Below are 18,512 nucleotides of genomic sequence, written 5' to 3'. Positions count from 1 at the left end.
CACGGGCTTCCGGGACTCGAGGGCCAGCCCCGCCAGCCCTGCGGAAGACACCCCCGTCGGCCTCAAAGCAAATGCCTTGAAGGGGCGGGGACAGGCGGGAGAAGAGGTCGGGAAGGTCTCCGATCTGGGGACTAGGGTTATGACAGGAACCACCAGCTTGCCTGAAACCCTTCCAGAGGTGGGGAGGCCGGGAGGGCGCAATGGGGCGAGTCTTACCCCGGAGCTTCGGGAGGTGTACGGCAGAAGCCGCGGCCCAGGTGGTCAGATGAAGGTTAGGAGCCCAAGCGCCCGAGGCTCCAGCGAGGCCTGCGGCGTCTCCACCGTACCCGGCCGCGCCGGCCGCCCGAGCGCGCACCCCCACCCTCGGGGGAGCTCTCCCCACCGGCTCCCATCGCCCCGGGCCTCCGGCCCCCTCCCCCCCTGCCCTCCCCCGCCCTGCCCTGCCCTGCCCTGCCCTCCCGCCCCGCGGCCGGCCTTCGCTCACACTGAATGGGCGGGTAGCAACTGGGGTCCTCGCCGCCGTGCTGGCAGCGGCCGGAGAAGGCGCTGCGCGGGGTCACGTAGTTGCTGGGGAAGATGCCCACCCGCTGGTTCAGCTGCCCGGTCCACCAGCCCTCGTCGCCGGACACCTGCGAGTCCTTGGACAGCACCTCCACCACGTCGCCCAGCCGCAGGGTCAGCTCGTCCTCGCCCGCCGCCTCGTACTCGAACACGGCCGTCCAGTAGGGCAGCGGGGCCTCGGAACCCAGCTCCCCCCGGGCCGCCGCCGCCTCCTCCTCCTCCTCCTCCTCCTCCTCGGCCGCGGCCCCCGCTCCGTCCTCCCCCGGCGGGGCGGCAGCGGCGGCGCTCGCCAGGCAGCCGAGAAGCGCTCTGGAGGGCTCCATGGAGCGGCCGATCCATAGGGTGCGGGGCTGCCGCCGCCCGCAGGAGCCGCCGCTGCCTATTGTTCATGCGGCTCCGCAGAGCTGGGGGACCCCCCTCCCCCGACGGCGGCCGCAGGTAGGGCCCGGGCTGGCGGGGCGGGCAGAGCCGGCTCGCTGGGGCTGGGGCTGGCGCTGGGGCTGGCGCTGGGGCTGGCGCTGGCGCTGGGGCTGGCGCGGCGGCGGGCGCACCGGGCGGGAGAGCTCACCGCGGCATGGGGGCGCGGCGGCCCGGAGCCCCCGCCCTCGCGCTCGCCCCCTGGGGGCGGCCCGGCCACCTCCGCCCGGGCACCTGCTCGCGCAGCCAGCGCCCGCCGCCGCCCGCCGGCCGCCGCCCGCCGCTCCCCGCGCCGCGCGCCCCGCTCCCGCCGCGCCCCGCCCCCAGCGCCGCCCGCACGCCCGGGACCACCTGACGCGGGCCTGGCTCCGCCCCAGCCCTGCGGACCCGAGGGGCGGGGCCGCCCGCCCTGCCGCCCTCCCATTGGCCGCCGCCGCCGCCGCCGCCCGCAGGTTCCTCGCGCCGCGGCGGGGGCTGCCCCGCCCCCTCCGCCCCGCGCGCCTACGTGTCTGGGCCCCCCCTCCCCCGGGCCCGCCGCTTTTGCGGGCTCCCATTCTCACCCCCAGGTCGACCCGTTTCTCTCTCCCATTGGCTCCTGGCAGCTCCGACCATTGGTCCGTGGTACCTGTCCGTTTCCTGCGAGAGTTCGACACCTCCTGGCAGGAGGAGGCCGCGGCCTCATTGGGTGCAGGAGAAGGGATGGGTGGAGCCTAAAAGGTGAGGCCGAGCCTCCATTCACACCGAAAAGGCAGGAGGAGGCCGCGCCCTTTGTTTGCCGCGGTAGGGCCGGGGCCCGCTTGGACAGCACCTGTGCCCCGGACCCTGAAGTGAGCTTTTGATAGGGAGCAGAGGAAAAGCGAGCTGGCTTGTACCTCCCCGGCCAGAGCCCTTTCTTCTCCAGCTCCCTCTTACAGTTGGATTCTCCGCGCTCTTGGACGTGCCTCTGCTCCAGTCCACGCAGGTGGATCAGCTCCTGCTCCCAGCCCCACTCCCACCCAGGAAGCCTTTCATCTCCATAAGACCTTTAGGCCCATTGGAATGTTCTTTAGAAGCATTCTTAAAACTACAGTTGTCGCCTTTCCAGATAGTTCGCCCGTTGCTGGGCTGCTATAAATCTCTTTTTATAGGAGATTCCCATAGTGTCACTTTTCAGAACTCAGAGGAAAGGAGAGACCACTTGACTGAGGCTTCAAATTGAGTCTGGAAAGCTCAGTTTGAAAGCTGTCATTGAAGGGGCCTTGGTCCCTCTGAACAGACTCCGTTTTCTACAGTTTGAGTTTCTTTTGCTTGAATGAATTGCACCTCAGATTATGGTGACCTCTAGAAATCAGACTAAGAACCGAAGTTGAGGGATGCCTGGATGGCTCGGTGGTTAAGTGTCTGCCTTTGGCTCAGGTCATGATCCTGAGATGGAGTCCCGCAACGGGGAGCCTGCTTCTTCCTCTGCCTCTCTCCCTATGTGTCTCATGAATAAATAAATAAAATCTTTTAAAAATAAAATAAGGTTAAAAATAAAAACTATTTCCTTAAAAAAGAAAAAAAAAGAACCAAAGTAGAATATACATATGAGCCAATGCCATGGCTCACAGTTCACGATCAAGGGCCAATATTTTCCTACATCCTTTTGTTATCCTCATTTCTCAAACATTTAAGAATGAGTAGGTGGCCTCTAATATTTCTTCTTTGCCTTAATCCTGTCATAGTAATGTAGATTTCCAAAGAGGAAGTTTTCTGACATTTCAAAACAAGTCAATGATGAAAGATCTAACCTAATCTCTACCAAACTGTGTTACCTTTTCCCCTTCAGTGGTAGGAATACATATGATTTGGTTAGCAAGAGTTAGTGCTTTCCTGAGTATTTTCTGTTTTAGTTTGAGGTTGATCATTAGACAAACTGGGGACAGGCAATTTGTAAAGATAATTGGGGCTGGCATCTTCAATCCTGCCCCCCACCAGCTGCTTGATCTTGGGCAAGTGCTTACACTGTAGTTCAATCTACTTCTCTTCTCGGAGAGTGGACTGAAGATCTGTGTTCTTAAAGGCCCCATATTGTGTGATTTGCATAAAAGTATGGCTACAATGTATACCTAGGCATCCCACACATTTGGAGTCTTGGGGAGGTAAGAGTACTATTCTGAAGAGCATCCTGTGTAGGTCTTGAGAAAAGACTTCTGAGTAAATGCCCTAAAACTAATATTCAGATTCTTACTGTACATATGATCAGTAAACTAGAAAATATATGGATGAGTCTTTGAGTGATTCTCTAGGTTTTTTGTTCAATCTAGCACTATTCCACCCCCAAGCAGAAGAGCAGGGAGGTGGAGTAAAGGTACTCCGTTTTAAAAAAAGATCATAAAAAAAAAGGATTTTCTTTAAAGATTTTATTTATTGGGCAGCCCAGGTGGCTCAGCGGTTTAGCACCACCTTCAGCCCAGGGCATGTTCCTGGAGACCCAGAATCTAGTCCCACGTCAGGCTCCCTGCATGGAGCCTGCTACTCCCTCTGCCTGTGTCTCTGCCTGTGTGTGTGTGTGTGTGTGTGTGTGTGTGTGTGTGTCATGAATAAATAAATGTTTAAAAAAAAAAGATTTTATTTATTTATTTATTTTATTTATTTATTCATTTATTTATTTGAGAGGGAGAGCATTAGCAGTAGGGGGCGCTGAGGGAGAGGAGAGGGACAAGTAGACCCCCTCCTGGGCAGGAAGCCAACTGAGCTGGAACCCAGGACCCTGGGATCATGACCTGAGCCAAATGCTGATGCTTAACTGACTAAGCCACCCAGGTGCCCTGTGGGGGAAAAAAAGATATTCATAAAATTTTAATTTGGAGGAAAAAAGAAATTTTTCCTAGATACACACACAGAAGAAACAGAAACAAAGGGACGCCTGAGTGCCTCAGCGGGTGAGTGTCTGCCTTTGGCTCAGGGAATGATCCCTGTCCCAGGATCGAGTCCCACATCGGGCTCCCTGAGAGGAGCCTGCCTCTCCCTCTGCCTATATCTCTGCCTCTCTCTGTGTGTCTCTCATGAATAAATAAATAAAATCTTTTAAAAAAAAAGCCAAACAGAAACAAAAAACTAGAAAGGTAGAGAGTTGTCAATGGTAGCTCTCTTTCAAGTGGTAGGATCATTCATTTGGGGAATATAAAAATTAGTGAAAGGGAATAAAGGGAAAGGAGAGAAAATGAGTGAAAATATCAGTGAGCGTGACAAAACATGAGAGACACCTAACTCTGGGAAATGAACAAGGTGTAGTGGAAAGGGAGGTGGGCGGGGGTTTGGGGTGACTGGGTGATGGGCACTGAGGGGGGCATTTGGTGGGATGAGCACTGGGTGTTATGCTAAATGTTGGCAAACTGAACTCCAATAAAAAAATTTTTTTAGGGCAGCCCTGGTGGTACAGCGGTTTAGCGCCGCCTGCAGCCCAGGGTGTGATCCTGGAGACCCCGGATCGAGTCCCACGTCGGGCTCTCTGCATGGAGCCTGTTTCTCCTTCTGCCTGTGTCTCTGCCTCTCTGTGTGTGTGTGTGTCTCTCATGAATAAATAAAATATTTTAAAAAAAAATTTTTTTTTAAATAAAAAAACAAAACAAAAAAGTAGTAGGATTATGAGTATGCAGTTTTTATTGTCACTTTGCTTATTGGTAATTCTGTGTGTTTCTCTGTAGCTTTTTTGATCTCCACTCCTCTCCCACCCAGAGAAGAAGAGGAAAAATAAATATCCTTGATCCCTTTGTAGGAAAAGTCTAATTCTTCATATAATGTAAATCTTTAATAACCATAGCATGTGTTTAGGACTTATGAAGAGTCAATTCATCAAACATTTCAAGAAGTCATTCAGTAAATATTTGTCCCATGGATAAGTACTAGGAATTCAAATGAGGGAAAATCCTTTGGGCTAAAGTTGTCTAGCAGGGTTTCATGGAGACAGAACCAAAGCCTGCCCTGAGGGGTTCCAGGTGGAGAAGGGAAGAATCTGCACCAAGGGAAAAAGGGAGAGTATGGGCACAGCCACCAAGCTGGGATGGAATGAGTAGGCTCGTCTGAATGGAATGAAGCAAGAGGCGGAATTGAAAATAGATTGAGACCAGATGCTAGAGGGCCTTGAAATGGCTTGAATCATATCATACTAATAGTTATGTAGTTGATTATTTGTAATTATTTAATGCTGAGTTTGTTCACTATAAGGGTAGAAACCTGTCTGGTTCTCTACAATTCTCCCAGCACCTAGAGAGTGCCTAGCACATAACTGGCTCTCAGTACACATTTGTGACTGAATGGCTAACTTGAATACCAAGCTAAGAATCCTGGCTTTTGTTTAGCAGATAAAAGGTTATCATGGAAAGCTTTTGCACAGGGCTGTGAGGGGATGAAATGTCTCTGTAACCTAGGACTAGAAGAGATGAGGAATGCAGAAGGTGCTTACTTACATTGGTCATTAAAGGATGTATGTCCCTTGCTGTGTGGAGACTAGAAAATGTGCATGTGGAAACTGACATGATAGACAGCAGTGACAGAAATACCAGCCTGCAAAGAGGAGAGTACAGAAAGGGGGTCGTGGAATATGAAATTGACTAAATAAAAGAAGGCCAGATTGCAAAAAGACTTTGAAAGGCTGATGGAATTACCAAGATTTTACTGCTATTAAGTTTTCCAGGGATCCCTGGGTGGCGCAGCGGTTTGGCGCCTGCCTTTGGCCCAGGGCGCGATCCTGGAGACCCGGGATCGAGTCCCACATCGGGCTCCCTGTGCATGGAGCCTGCTTCTCCCTCTGCCTGTGTCTCTGCCTCTCTCTCTCTCTCTCTCTCTGTGACTATCATAAATAAATAAAAAAAAAATACCTTTAAAAAAAAAAAAGTTTTCCAGCAGAGGTTGACAAATATCACCCTAAAAATGACCATCTTATCCACACTGAAGAATATAGCATCAGTGGTGCACTTGGCAGTAGACTTGTGCCAGATCATGATTTATCCTGGCTCATTCATTCAAAACTCTGCAGGGCACCTGGGTAGCTCAGTGGTTGAGCATCTGCCTTTGGCTCAGGTCATGATCCTGGGGTCCTGGGATCGAGTCCCACATGGTGCTCCCCACAGGGAGCCTGCTTCCCCCTCTGCCTGTGTCTCTGCCTTTCTGTGTCTCTCATGAATAAATAAAATCTTTAAAAAATAAAATCTCTGCAACTTTGGGGGCGCCTGGGTGATGTAGTCGTTTGAGTGTCCGACTCCTGGTTTCAGCTCAGGTCAGGATCTCTGGGTCGTGAGCTGAGCTCCATATTGGGCTCCTCACTCAGCACAGAGTCTGCTTAAGACTCTCTCCTTGGGACACCTGGGTGGCTCAGCGATTGAGCATCTGCCTTCATCCCAGGGCATGATCCTGGAGTCCTGGGATCAAGTCCTGCGGCAGGCTCCCAGCAAGGAGCCTGCCTCTCCCTCTGCCTGTCTCTGCCTATCTCTGTGTGTCTCATGAATAGATAAAAATCTTAAAAAAAAAAAAAAAAGACTCTCTCTCTTTCTCCCTCTGCCCCTCCCACTTGTGTTCTTTCCTTAAAATTAATAAATCTAGGGCAGCCCGGGTGGCTCAGTGGTTTAGTGCCTGCCTTCGGCCCGGGGCGTGATCCTGGACACCCGGAATCGAGTCCTGCGTCGGGCTCTCTCCATGGAATCTGCTTCATCCTCTGCCTGTGTCTCTGCCTCTCTAATAAATAAATTAATTTATTAAAAAATTTAATAAATCTAAAAAAAAAACCAAACCAATTCAACTGTGCAACTCTGGGCAAAGTGCCTGTCTGAACCTCAGTTTCTTCACTGTTGAATAGGTATAGCAATAGAAACTCCTTTTTCTAGAGTTTTATAGGATTCAATGAGATAAGTCATCCAGAAGCTCTTAGCATGCTGCATAGCACCCACTAAATAGTCAACATATTGCCTCTCTCCACTGCTCCTCACTGTCAGAAACACCCTTCATCAAGCCCTAGAAAGCTGCAGAGGCTTCCTCACCAGGAGGTTAACTATGGTTTTTCCCTCTAGAAAAGAGAAAGGAGGGAAAGGAAAGAAGAGAGAAGGAAAGAAGCAAGGGAGAAAAGAAGGGAGTTAGCATGGAGGCAAGGAGGAAACAACGAGAAGGACAAAGAAAAAGAATGATGGTCGAATCTGGATCCTTGGAATCTCACAGACGTGGAATCCATTCTTGCTGTTTGCAGTTAGGCAAGGCAACCTCCCCTCCCCCGGTGTTCCAGATCCCTCCTTAGGAAACTGAGGATAATAGTACTTATCTTACCGGGCTCCTGGAATGATTACATGACACAATGTCTATTATGGGCTCAGCACAGAGTCTACTGAAGAGTAGTTATCATTATTATTACTTGAGCCTAAAATATGATTTGGTAAATGAATGTCCTGCTTTCATCAGTTCTGGAAAATAAAGTAGTCCCATCCCCCCCTTATCCTGCATTTCACCTTCTGCAGTTTTAGCCACCCATAGCCAACAAGAGCAGATGATCCTCCTCCTGGTGTATCATCAGGAGGTCAATAGTAGCGTAATTCTCCATCAAAATGCTGACATCCGTCACCTCACTTCGTCTCACCAAGGAGGCTGTTTAATCACCTCATGTCATTGCAAGAAGCAGAAGGGTGAGTGCAGTAAAATGAGATGTTTTGAAAAAGTGAGAAAGCGTATTCATGTAACTTCTATTACAGTATCTTGTTATAATGGTTCTATTTTATTATTACTTATTGTACATCTTACTGTGCCTAATTTATACATTGAACTTTATCACAGGTATGTACATATAGAAAAAAAATAGTATATACAGGCATCCATGGCATCCTGTAGCATATCCCAGCAGACAAAGGGAGGGACTCTTGTTTTTTTTTTTTTTAATTTATTTTAATTAATTAATTAATTTTTTTTAAGATTTTAAAATTTTATTTATTCATGAGAGACACAGAGAGAGAGAGAGAGGCAGAGACACAGGCAGAGGGAGAAGCAGGTTCCATGCAGGGAGCCCAACACAGGACTCCATCCCAGGTCTCCAGGATCATGCCCTAGGCCAAAGGCGATGCTAAACCACTGAGCCACCCAGGCTGCCCAGGGATGGACTCTTGTATTAATGTCAGTACTTCAGTGCTAAAATCCGTCAGGTAGACATGGAGCTTTTCTGAGTCAGCCTACCCCCCTCACTTCTCTCCATTCAAGGAGAGGAACCCTAGTTCCTGCCTCCTAAACTCCATTTGCATTAGATATGATTTTCAGTGTTTTGGGAAAGGTGTGTGCTGGGGCTGCTGGGACAAACATTTCAAAGCAACACTCAGGTTCCTATCCGGGATCAACCAGTGCCTTCAGACAAGGCGTTTCATTTCTCAGTCTCTGTTTCATTCTTTGTTATATAAAATGAGTAGGAAGTGAGGATCCAATGAAGGAATAACAACTCCTAGCAGGACCTAATGCACACTCAGTAAATTGTGAATGTTTTTATCTCAGTCAATAGTATTATAATTCTTGTCTTGTGATGAGAGTTAATGGGGCTTGAAACTTGAAAATGGTAAGAAATTATCCTCCTTTCTCCTATGAAATCTTGATTCAGAAGACAACTCTATTAAATAAGGCAGCTGTTTAAAACATCATGCCTCTGGAGAGCGAGTTGTAGTGTAACAATGATCAGAGCCTTGACTCAAGGAATGAAGGTCAAACAGAATTCTGCTTCATTCAGCCTAGTGGGACAGCCCTCTGTGAAATCACACCTCTCACGACTATGCTGTGGCTCTGCAAGAATTCCACTCAAGTATTCTTTTTTTTTTTTTTTTCAAGTATTCTTTATTTTATTTTATTTACTTGGGAGAGAGAGAGCAAGCATGGGGAGAGGGGTGTGCAGAGGGAGAAGCAGATTCCTCACTGAGCAGGGAGCCTATCTGGGCTCCATCCCAGGAACCTGAGATCATGACCTGAGCCAAAGGCAGACGCTTAACTGACTGAGCCACACAGGTGCCCTCCACTTGAGCATTTCAGTCAAGTGCCCCAAGTAATCAAAACAAGAGAAAAATTAAAGAGAAAAATCATCCCTATGACTGGGGTTTTTGAAGAACATGTAATGACAGGGAAAATGATCACATAAAGTTAAAAAAAAAAGAAAGAAAACTGTTGTAATCTTGAAGTAATTTTAAAATAAATTTAATTCATCAAGAGGAAGAATCATATACATAATATATTCCCGATTTTATGGAAAATATATTTGCATGATTATTGAAAGAAATACATCAAAATGTGAACAATTATCTCTAGTCTGGATGATGCGATTAGGAATGATTTTTTTTTAATCTTTGTCCTGTATTCGGTATTTCCTACCATTAAAATGTACTCATTTGCTAATCAAAGAAGTGTGTTATTGATGATGATGATGAAAAATCTTAATGATGTGGAAATGTGCTTAGTATAATGATAAATGAAAAATTAGTGAAAAAAAAACCCTTTATACTGTTAAAAACAAGATAACAGGGACACCTGGGTGGCTCAGCAGTTGAGCATCTGCCTTTGGCTCAGGGCGTGATCCTGGAGTCCTGGGATGGAGTCCCGCATTGGGCTCCCTGCATGGAGCCTACTTCTCCCTCTGCCTCTCTCTCTCTCTCTCTCTCTCTGTGTCTCTCATGAATAAATAAATAAAATGTTAAAAAAAAAAAACAAGATAACAAACCCCAAATGGTGTCACTTATGCTAAGCCCCATGTCACCAAATTGAGATTTATTTACAGTTTCAGCCTCTCCCAGAAATGGAGTCTCAATATGGTTAATCAGGAATCACCTAGTCAGTGCTAGTGAGGTTCATCTACCCGTTAGACCCCTGCCATGCCCTAAAGGAAAGTGATTTTGCCATAACCAATCCACTTGTTGCCCAATTAACTTCCTGTTTCTGCTCCTTCTGCCTATAAGAGTCTTTCATTTTGTACAGCTCCTCGGAGCTCTTTTCTACCTGCTAGGTGGGATGCTGCCCAGTTCAGGAATTGTTGCATAAAGCCAATAGATCTTTAAAATTTACCCAGTTGAATTGTGTTTTTTAACAACACAACATGATCACAAATGTGCGTGTGTGCGTGCGCTTGGGTAGTATCAAAACCTTAGTTATTTCTGAGCTGAGTGGTGGAACATGGGTATTTTGTAATTAGAATAAAGAATCACAAAATCATTCGTATTTGTTGTCACCAAAAGTAAATTTCAAGCCAAAAGCATTATTGTTAGTTGGAGAGGTGGTAGAGGAGGGGAAAAACTAGAATGTAATGATATTAATGACAACGGCTACTATGAATGTAGGGCTGACTATGTGTCATGCGCTGTTCACAATCTGTTTTATTTGTCAAAGTCTTTAACAGCTTTTTTTAAAAACACTTTATTTATTTATTCATGAGAGACAGAGAGAGAGGGGCAGAGACACAGGCAGAGGGAGAAGCAGGCTCCATGCCAGAAGCCCAAGGTGGGACTTGATCCTGGTTTCCCAGGATCATGGCCTGGGCCAAAGGCAGGCGCTAAACCACTGAGCCACCCCGGGATCCCCTAATGGCTGTTTCAAGTAAAAACTAAGAGGTCCTACCTAGGATAAACAGTCCAGTTCTTCCCTAGCCTTCCTGCCTCCTGGAGGGAACATTCTTGATTACGTGCAGACAGACATATGACTACTTACCTTTAGAACTAATGTAGTATATAGCTGGGGTCTCACCTAGCACTGGCATTGACTTTTTTGTTTTCCAGCTTTTCATCTTGGTCTTTAAATCACGCTGGTGACAAAGATGTAGCTGAAATTTCCACTCAGTGTTTTTGCTTTTGAGATTTATGCCTTTTTATCTGAAAAAAAATCAACGTAATGATTTTTGTTGTTTTTGCAACAAACCAGAGATGTGATGAATGAGCAGCTCTCACAGGTGTCCACGAAAAATATTTTTACAATAGGCTGCTGTTTGGGTCACAGACTAGGCTCGTCAACGCCCTCTTAGAGACACTGGTAGGCAACTGCGCCACCGTGTGGTATCGAGGGGTATGGAGGCACATTTCTTTCTTTTTTTTTTTTTATGACTTTCCTAGTTTTACACTGTAAGTGCCGAAAGTAACTTTAGTGGCCACTGGGTGGGGCTCTTTCTATTTGTTGTGGAAACTGAGACCCAGACAAGTGTTCCCATCAACCCGGGTCTTGAATCCAAATCTTCAGGCCCTCTTCAGACCCTTTCTTGCCTCACAGCTGCTTCCAGTTCTAGGTGTGTCAGCTGTGGGGAAGCTTAGTGCAAAAACTCGGCTTTACATCCAAGGAAACCGAAACTTAGAGGGGCTAAATGATTTGCTGGCGGATCCACACAGCTCATATTGTGTCCCTCCATTCATTTACTCACCAAATATTTAGACATGTGTCTACTATATGTCAGGCTCTGTTCAAGACACTGAAAACACAATAGTGAGCAAAGTAGACAAAAATCCCTTCATACATCATCTACCAAGGGAGACAGACAAGATAAGCAAGTAAAATGAATAATATAATATTTAAAGAGGGCTCAATGCTAACATGAGAAAAAGGCAGAATGCTGTTTAGGGGGAGAGAGAGGTGAACTACTGGAAGAGGTCACATTTCAGAGTGGCCAGAGCAGGGCTCTTTCCCAAGATGACTTTTGAAATAAAGATCTGAAGGAATTGAGGAAACCAGCCTTACAGATATGGGGGGAGGACATTCAGGTAGAGGAGACAACCTAGCGGGAATGAGAGTTCCAGGCAAGAAGGAGGTAGAAGTCATGGAGGCGGTGCGGGGAACAGACCATGTGGGGCTTTCAGGTCAAAGAAGGATTTGGGCTTTTACTTTGAGTGACATGGAAGCCACTTGGGAGTTTTCATCAGGCGAGTGGTGTGGTTGGACTTTAGGATGGAAACTCTTGGGCTGCCAGGCTCACAATGAGCTGAAGAACACAAGGGTAGAGACAGACAAGGAGGCTCTCTGGTGACTGTGGTAAGAGCTAATAGCAGGTCGGGCAAGGGAGGTAACAATGGATATGGTAAAATGTAGCCCCAATTTTAAAATATATTTCACAGTAGAGCAAGAAGCTTTGCTGATGGATCAGGAGTATGAAAGAGAGGAGACAGGGGTGACACCGAGGTTTTTGGCCTGAGCAACTAGAAGCGTAGTGTTACCATTCCTGGAGATTGGAGGGAGCCCCTCAGCAGCTTACTATTAGACCCGCTTAGTGTGAGATTGCCAGCCCACACCACGGTGTCAGGTCCGCGGTTGATTATGTAGATCTGGAGTTCAGCCAAGGACCATTAAGTTGTAACAGTCAGTGAAAACATCACCTCCATAAGGTGACTAAGGGCACCATAATGACTAGAAAACATCCAGGCCCAAATGATTAATACTTCCTGTTTTAGCATTGGGCTTTCCCAACTTCTACCCAAAGAAACCTTTGAAATTAGCTCTGCCTTGCACACAGGAAGCTATTTACCTTTTGCTCACAGACATGAGACTTGAGTCCCCTGACACTGGTTAGGCCTTTTGGAGGATGGATGAGTGTTTCCTAGGTTATGGAATGGAGCCTGTATGAGGTCAGAGGGCAGCCTGCCAGGCCTGCAGAACACCAGGGAAACTATCCTAAGCTTTCTGTCTTACTAAAGGGAAAGGAGATCCAACCTGAGGCCTTCTCTTCTTTGCTTCCTTGGATTTTTTGATACCCAGGTCAGGTGCAATTGCTTGCAGCTGTGTGGTCTCTTTATTATTTTATTACCTGCACTTGCCATCCTGCACAATAGCTCTGTACATGATGAAACTGACATTCCTTCTTTTGCATCATGTCCTCTCTTGGGGACAAGGACAAGGGAGGGCAGAGTGACTGAGCACTTACTGAGTTTAGGAACTGATCCATATGCCCTCAATCAGTATACAAAGACAATGCCACCGACCTACCAACTATGACACTGATTGTAACAACTGACCTTCAAACAATGGTTTACAGTTCCAAAGGCACTTTTGCATAAGAGCACTGGTGCGCGATTAAAAGTATAGACTCTGAAGCCAGACTGCTTGGGTTCGAATCCCACTTCTGCTATGACTTGCTGTTGGTCTAAGACAATTAAACTATGTGTTAAGCCTCAGTTTTGACTGCAAAAAAAATCAGGATAAAAAAAATCGTAACCCCTAAAGTGTTTTAAGAGCTTCACTGAGGTATAATTAATGTATGAAGAACTGGATATGTTTGATGGGTACGATTTGATGATCATGTAGGTCTGCAATCCTCTGAGGTCTAAAGTGATTTTAAGGATTGAGTTGATACATGGGCAGCACTAAAATCAATGCCTGGGACATAGGGAGCCCTTAATCAAGGCAGAAGTGATATTACCTTCTGGGGCCCTCAAAAAAAATCCTATAAGGTGGATATTCTTTTTAGCCAACTTTACTAATAAGGAAACTGAGGCTCAGAGAGGCTATTCCATGTGGTAATACAGCAGGACATAGCACAAGCACTAGACCAAGTCGTGAGGATTCCCAAGCTTTCCCACTAGGAATCTAATTCCTTAGGGGTTGACACGTGGGGCAGCCCACTCACCCTTCACCCTCCCCTTCCCTTTCTTCTTCCCAAAGTCAGAGGCTGAGCCCAGGTGTCCAAGCCCAGGGCCAGGCTGAACCCCTGCCGCCACGTAAGATGCAGCATAGCCTCCACCTCAGAGGATCCCTAGTCCAGAGGTTCTCACCCAGCTGGAGGACTGACTGGGGACGTCTGTTTGGGCCCCAGGGAGAGTGCAGAGGCAGTCGGGTTTCCACTCAGTCCCATACCTGGTTTCCACTCAGTCCCATACCTACCTGAGAACTAGCAGCCTTGGGAGGCACCTTTCTGCGCCAGCGCTGGGGGGTTATCCTTGGCCTCTGGACATTTAAATTCCCATGCTCCGCTTCTGAGCCTCTGGCACATCATGAGTAGAAGCTCTCTCCCAGGGTGAAATGGAACAATTTCCCCATTGAGAAGTGGGCTGGATGTGGAGGAACAGAAAACCTCCCAGGGGCTTGGCCTGAGCTTAGGTTTTGGCTTGAGCAACCTGGCATCTTGTTTTTCCTCTCTCTCTTAATCCTCCCTTCCTTCCTACCTGCCTACATTCCTCCCTTCCTCCCTCCCTCCCTCCTACCTGTTGTCCACCCTTCCTCCCTCCCTGCCTTTAAAGAGAATGGTGCTCTGTGCTCTGCGGCCTGCTCCCCATGGGCAGAATTGCGACAGACATCCTAAGTGAGCACTAGAGATCTCAGAGATCTGGCTACTCCGACCTGAGGCCACCTGCTTACTAAACTGGGTGAGCTGGGTTCAGAATGGTCACTTTGCACAATTCAGGTGTCTTTGGTGTGGGGCATGGATTTGGCTAGGTGTGACTGTTCTGCTCCTAATTTAAGCCACTAGTTGTAAATATAGGTCTTGGTGCCTATTAATAACCCGCAGTCAGCACACTTGTCTCCTGTTCCTCCAATTACTGCAACTGTGCCCCCCTCTCTCCACTGCCTCCCTCCGCAGCTCTGCAAGCACAGGCTGAGCCATCCGTGTACCTCGTGAGCCATGGCTGAGCCTGTGCATGCCGTCCACTTTGTCTCCCTTCCTCTCTTCTGGGGCCAGGACACCAAGTCACTAATGTGGCTAGGTGAAAAGGAAAGGAAATAGGAAAATAAAATAATAGCAGTTCACTCTGATAAACCTTGAAACCCTTAAAATTATAGCCCTGGGCTATCCTTGGCTTGCTGTCCTTGGCTATGAAAATAGTGGTCCTGGTTCTTAGCACTCCCGAGGTCAGAGGTTTGGATAAGGAGCCTTTCCACTCGGTAGGATTGCTAGCTTTTGTCTATGAGATTTCCAGTGCCCCATTCAGTTTGCTCCCTCCCATCAGCTTCTCCTTTTTATAACCTGTGGCCAAGAAAGGAGTCGAAATATGTAAATAAGGAATACCGCAAATATTACCTGAAAATGGGGGTTTGAAACTTGAAAGTCACCAAAGAAAAGAAGCATCTTGATAGAGGAGACCAAGAACTCTAGGACAAACTGTCATGAGTTCTGTGTCCCTAGTTACCAACTAGAGCCCCTCTTGTCCACAGCTGCCTCTTCCAAAAAACAAGGATAGCAATCTACACCTGCCTCGGTGCAGAGGATGACACCAGATTGTTTCTCAAGATCTCTCCCAGTTCTGATGAAACAAAACTGAACAGAGGAGTGGAAGCTACCAGTAAGCTGGGCAAGAGGAATCAAGAGCCTGTGGTGTCCAAGAGCCTTCTTGGTTGGTACCCATGAAAGCAGATTGCCAAGTGTGGCATCTGCAGAAGAAATGTGAGATCCTAACAGTGTCTGACAGTAGTAATATCAGCCTCGGGCCCTTTGGTAATTCCATCCCAGGTAATCATACTGCTATAATCCTACCACCTCCTGCAGACATCACTTCCTCCGCCTAGCAAATTCCTTTAACACCTAGCACAAAGCTTCACACACTAGGAACCCTTTCCTAGATATCCTGAAGACACACAGGAGGCTTTCTCTCTGGGTCCCGTAGGACAGACCCACATTTGGAGCCCCCAGTGCTTTGCACTGCCATCTGCTGCCCATCCTGGACCATCAGAAAGACTTGGCCTCTTTACCTTTGTGGGGCGCAATTTCTGTATGTCCTCCTTGAAGGGAGAGACATAATAGTACTTATATAGTGACCTTCCATCTATAAAGGGCTTTCCCCTACATATTCTTGTTGAGCCCTCACACAGCCCTGGGAGGATGACACAAAGAGGTGAAGTGACTTGCCCCGGTCATTTGGTGAGTGGCAGAGCTAGAAGATCTAGATCAGTTCAGGAACCATAAAACCCTTGTAGGTGTCCCTGACTGCTTCTCGTCATGTAGTAGAAAGCTTCCCAAAATAGTAATGTCCCCCTCAGCTTCTTTCTCCTTTCTTTCCCATCAAGTTCAAGTGTCAGACAATGAAGATAGCTGAGTCAAGTCCCAAGGGAATGAAAGTGGTAATATCCTGCCTTCTTTACTTGCTTGTCTACCTCCTCTGGCAAAGACCCTTTCTGGAGGCATCTAATGTCAGGGCCTGGGCCCTCTGTCTTAAAGTATGATCTTTATGAGCTGTGTCGCAGACCCTCTTGCTCAGCCGGCAACCTGGTATAAGCCACAGCATAACTGGGGGCTCTTGAGGGCTCATCTATATTGAAATACTGTGCAACTAAATTTTTTCACCTGTAAAAATAGGAATTCAACTGAGCAAGCATCACTTAGATGCCACCATGTACAGAGCCCAGAGCTAGGTACTGGGGATAGAGATGCAAGGATACATAGGGTATGGTCTCTGTCCTCAGTAAATGTAAAGTCAAGTGGGAAAGACAAGAATTGAAAAAAAAGACAACACAGTGCTCACTTCGGCAGCACATATACTAAAATTGGAACGATACAGAGAAGATTAGCATGGTCCCTGCACAAGGATGACACACAAATTCGTGAAGCATTCCATACTAAAAAAAATAAAAAATAAAAAAATAAAAGAAAAACAGACACTACAGCAGAGTGAAATAAAGTAAGATATGAAAGAAAGGCTATTACCTGATGTGCTTACCTCACACAGGCCTAGAATCAAGTATTCTGAAGACACCATACAAATATAAGCAAATATTACACTATCTGGCTTCTGTAGGAGACACCAGTTGGGTCGTCTGTTCACATCCCCTTTCTTTTCCAAGAACTCCTAGAGCCAAATTCATGATGTAATGGCACTCCCTTCCCATCCCACCTCCTCTAAGCACCACCAGCCATTTTACTTGATTGAATTAGGAGCAGACCCCTTGCCCCAGGTAGGCCATGTAGAGTCCCTGTTCTGGGTTTGGAATGGGAATGAAGGTCAGTCAGTCACAGTCACCTGGGGCTTTGAGAAGAGGAGATACAAGTTCTGGAGGCATGGACCACTATCTTCTGACAAGGTAGCTTGAAAGTTAAAGAATGCCAAGCCGCCACATTTGGGTGGAAGCGTGGAGCAGAGGCTCGGAGAGCAGGGAAGACAAGAGGCAGAGGCTCCCTGATATTCAGGACAAGGTTCAAATCTGTCCCTGCCCACCGGAATGATAGCCCAGCAAGGAGCATCTTTCACTAAAGATAGCTCTGATGGGCTTCAATCACTTGCAGCTGAAAGGTTCATAATTAAGCAGTTTCTAAACAAATTCAGCTCAGGCTAGTGTTGAACAGAAGTCCTCCCCTAGCCTATGTAAGAGTTGTGTCATTCATTCATTCATTCATTCAGCCAATCAGTTAATGAATATTATTGAATGCCAACCATTACAAGCCTCATAAGAAGAAAAAAAAAGTTGGCTGTACCCTCTATGATATAAACTACTGCTGGATGTCAGCCTTCTGACCAGCCAGCCCTCAAAGCTCCTGAAATTACCCAGGTGTGCCATGGGAACACACTGGTGTTAACTGAACTTGCTGTTTTTGCAATTATCCCTTGGAAATTTTGAAGCATTAGACACTATGATGTTTGTCTGCACCTCCCCACTCTCCCTTATGGTAGCATCTGTCAGACCCCACTCCTGCCACACACACACACACACACACACACACACACACACACACCTTTGGGGGGCTTTTCCATCCTGGCCCATGCTCTGCAGGTGAGGTTGCTAATTACAGGATCCTTCCCTCTGATCACAGGATGGACATGGGACCTAAGCTAGGCAATCAGAATCTCTTCCTGGAAAATCTGGATTTTGAGCTGAGACAAATACAGAGGCTCATCTCATAGCAGCACCACATAGAAAAGATCCCCAGGTACCCTGCTGAGCTCAGGGCAGCCGGTGTCCTGCTCTCAATTGTTCAGTTGTCCCTTTAAAGCTGTAGCCTCTCCAGTACCCATCACTCAAAAAATAAAAATCTTTTGAACTAAATTAGCCGATCAGGTATTTATAACCAGAGTCCTGACACATCTCCTTTTCGGACAAAAAGCCCATGGGTGAGTGAAGAAAAGACAAGAAAAGGTCAGGAGAGAGAGGACGGTTGCATCGTGTCCTGTACCCAAGCCTATATCCCAAGCCTAGATCCAATTTTTAAGACTCTTTAATGAATCTATATTTACCATGAGTTTTTTTTATTTATGGAAATATACACGTGTCATTTGGCTGAAGGCTCAAACTTATTTCAGGAAAGCAAGTCTGTCATTTCTCCAAAGCCCCTGTTAGCTCCTTCCACACCTGTTCCCCATTCTGCTAAACCACCTATTGCTCATTTCCAAAGCAAAGAATAAGGACCCAGATTCCAGAGTAGGATACAAGTGATACTTGAAGAGACAGGTCTGTGATTTTTGTCATAAATGCTCTTTTTTTAGTAGGCTGCACTTCTAGTATCGAGCCCAATACAGGACCTGGACTCACAACCCTGAGATCAAGACCTGAGCTGAGATCAAGACCTGAACTGAGATCAAGAGTCAGATGCTCAACTGACTAAGCCACCCAGGTTCCACTCCTCCCTTTTTTTAAAGTCTATTTATTTAGTAATCTCTACTCCCAATGTGGGGTTCAAA

At 47.2% G+C, this 18,512-nt stretch overlaps 1 protein-coding gene and 1 non-coding gene across 4 annotated transcripts in view; one reads left to right on the top strand and one right to left on the bottom strand.

Annotated features, from left to right (window-relative positions):
* MAP3K9 (mitogen-activated protein kinase kinase kinase 9) overlaps positions 1 to 1,241 on the bottom strand; it is a 75,250-nt gene extending 74,009 nt beyond the window's left edge. For 2 of the 3 annotated variants that reach the window (XM_041759423.1, XM_041759424.1), the window contains exon 1: positions 485 to 1,020. In XM_041759423.1, the coding sequence (XP_041615357.1) occupies positions 485 to 884 (400 nt within the window). In that variant the 5' untranslated portion in view covers positions 885 to 1,020. Of the gene's footprint in view, positions 1 to 484 lie in introns of all 3 variants that reach the window. The other variant, XM_041759422.1, reaches the window with a different exon arrangement.
* Positions 1,242 to 16,356: 15,115 nt separating this feature from the next.
* LOC121493959 lies at positions 16,357 to 16,463 on the top strand. The gene has a single exon (XR_005988609.1). It is a non-coding gene; the product is annotated as a U6 spliceosomal RNA (small nuclear RNA).
* Positions 16,464 to 18,512: the final 2,049 nt, after the last annotated feature.

This window comes from Vulpes lagopus, chromosome 6 (assembly GCF_018345385.1).
Source record: "Vulpes lagopus strain Blue_001 chromosome 6, ASM1834538v1, whole genome shotgun sequence".
In the NCBI taxonomy this organism is placed as follows: domain Eukaryota; kingdom Metazoa; phylum Chordata; class Mammalia; order Carnivora; family Canidae; genus Vulpes; species Vulpes lagopus.
The sequence above is the reverse complement of the archived record's forward strand: the minus strand, read 5'-3'. Positions and strand labels throughout refer to the sequence as shown.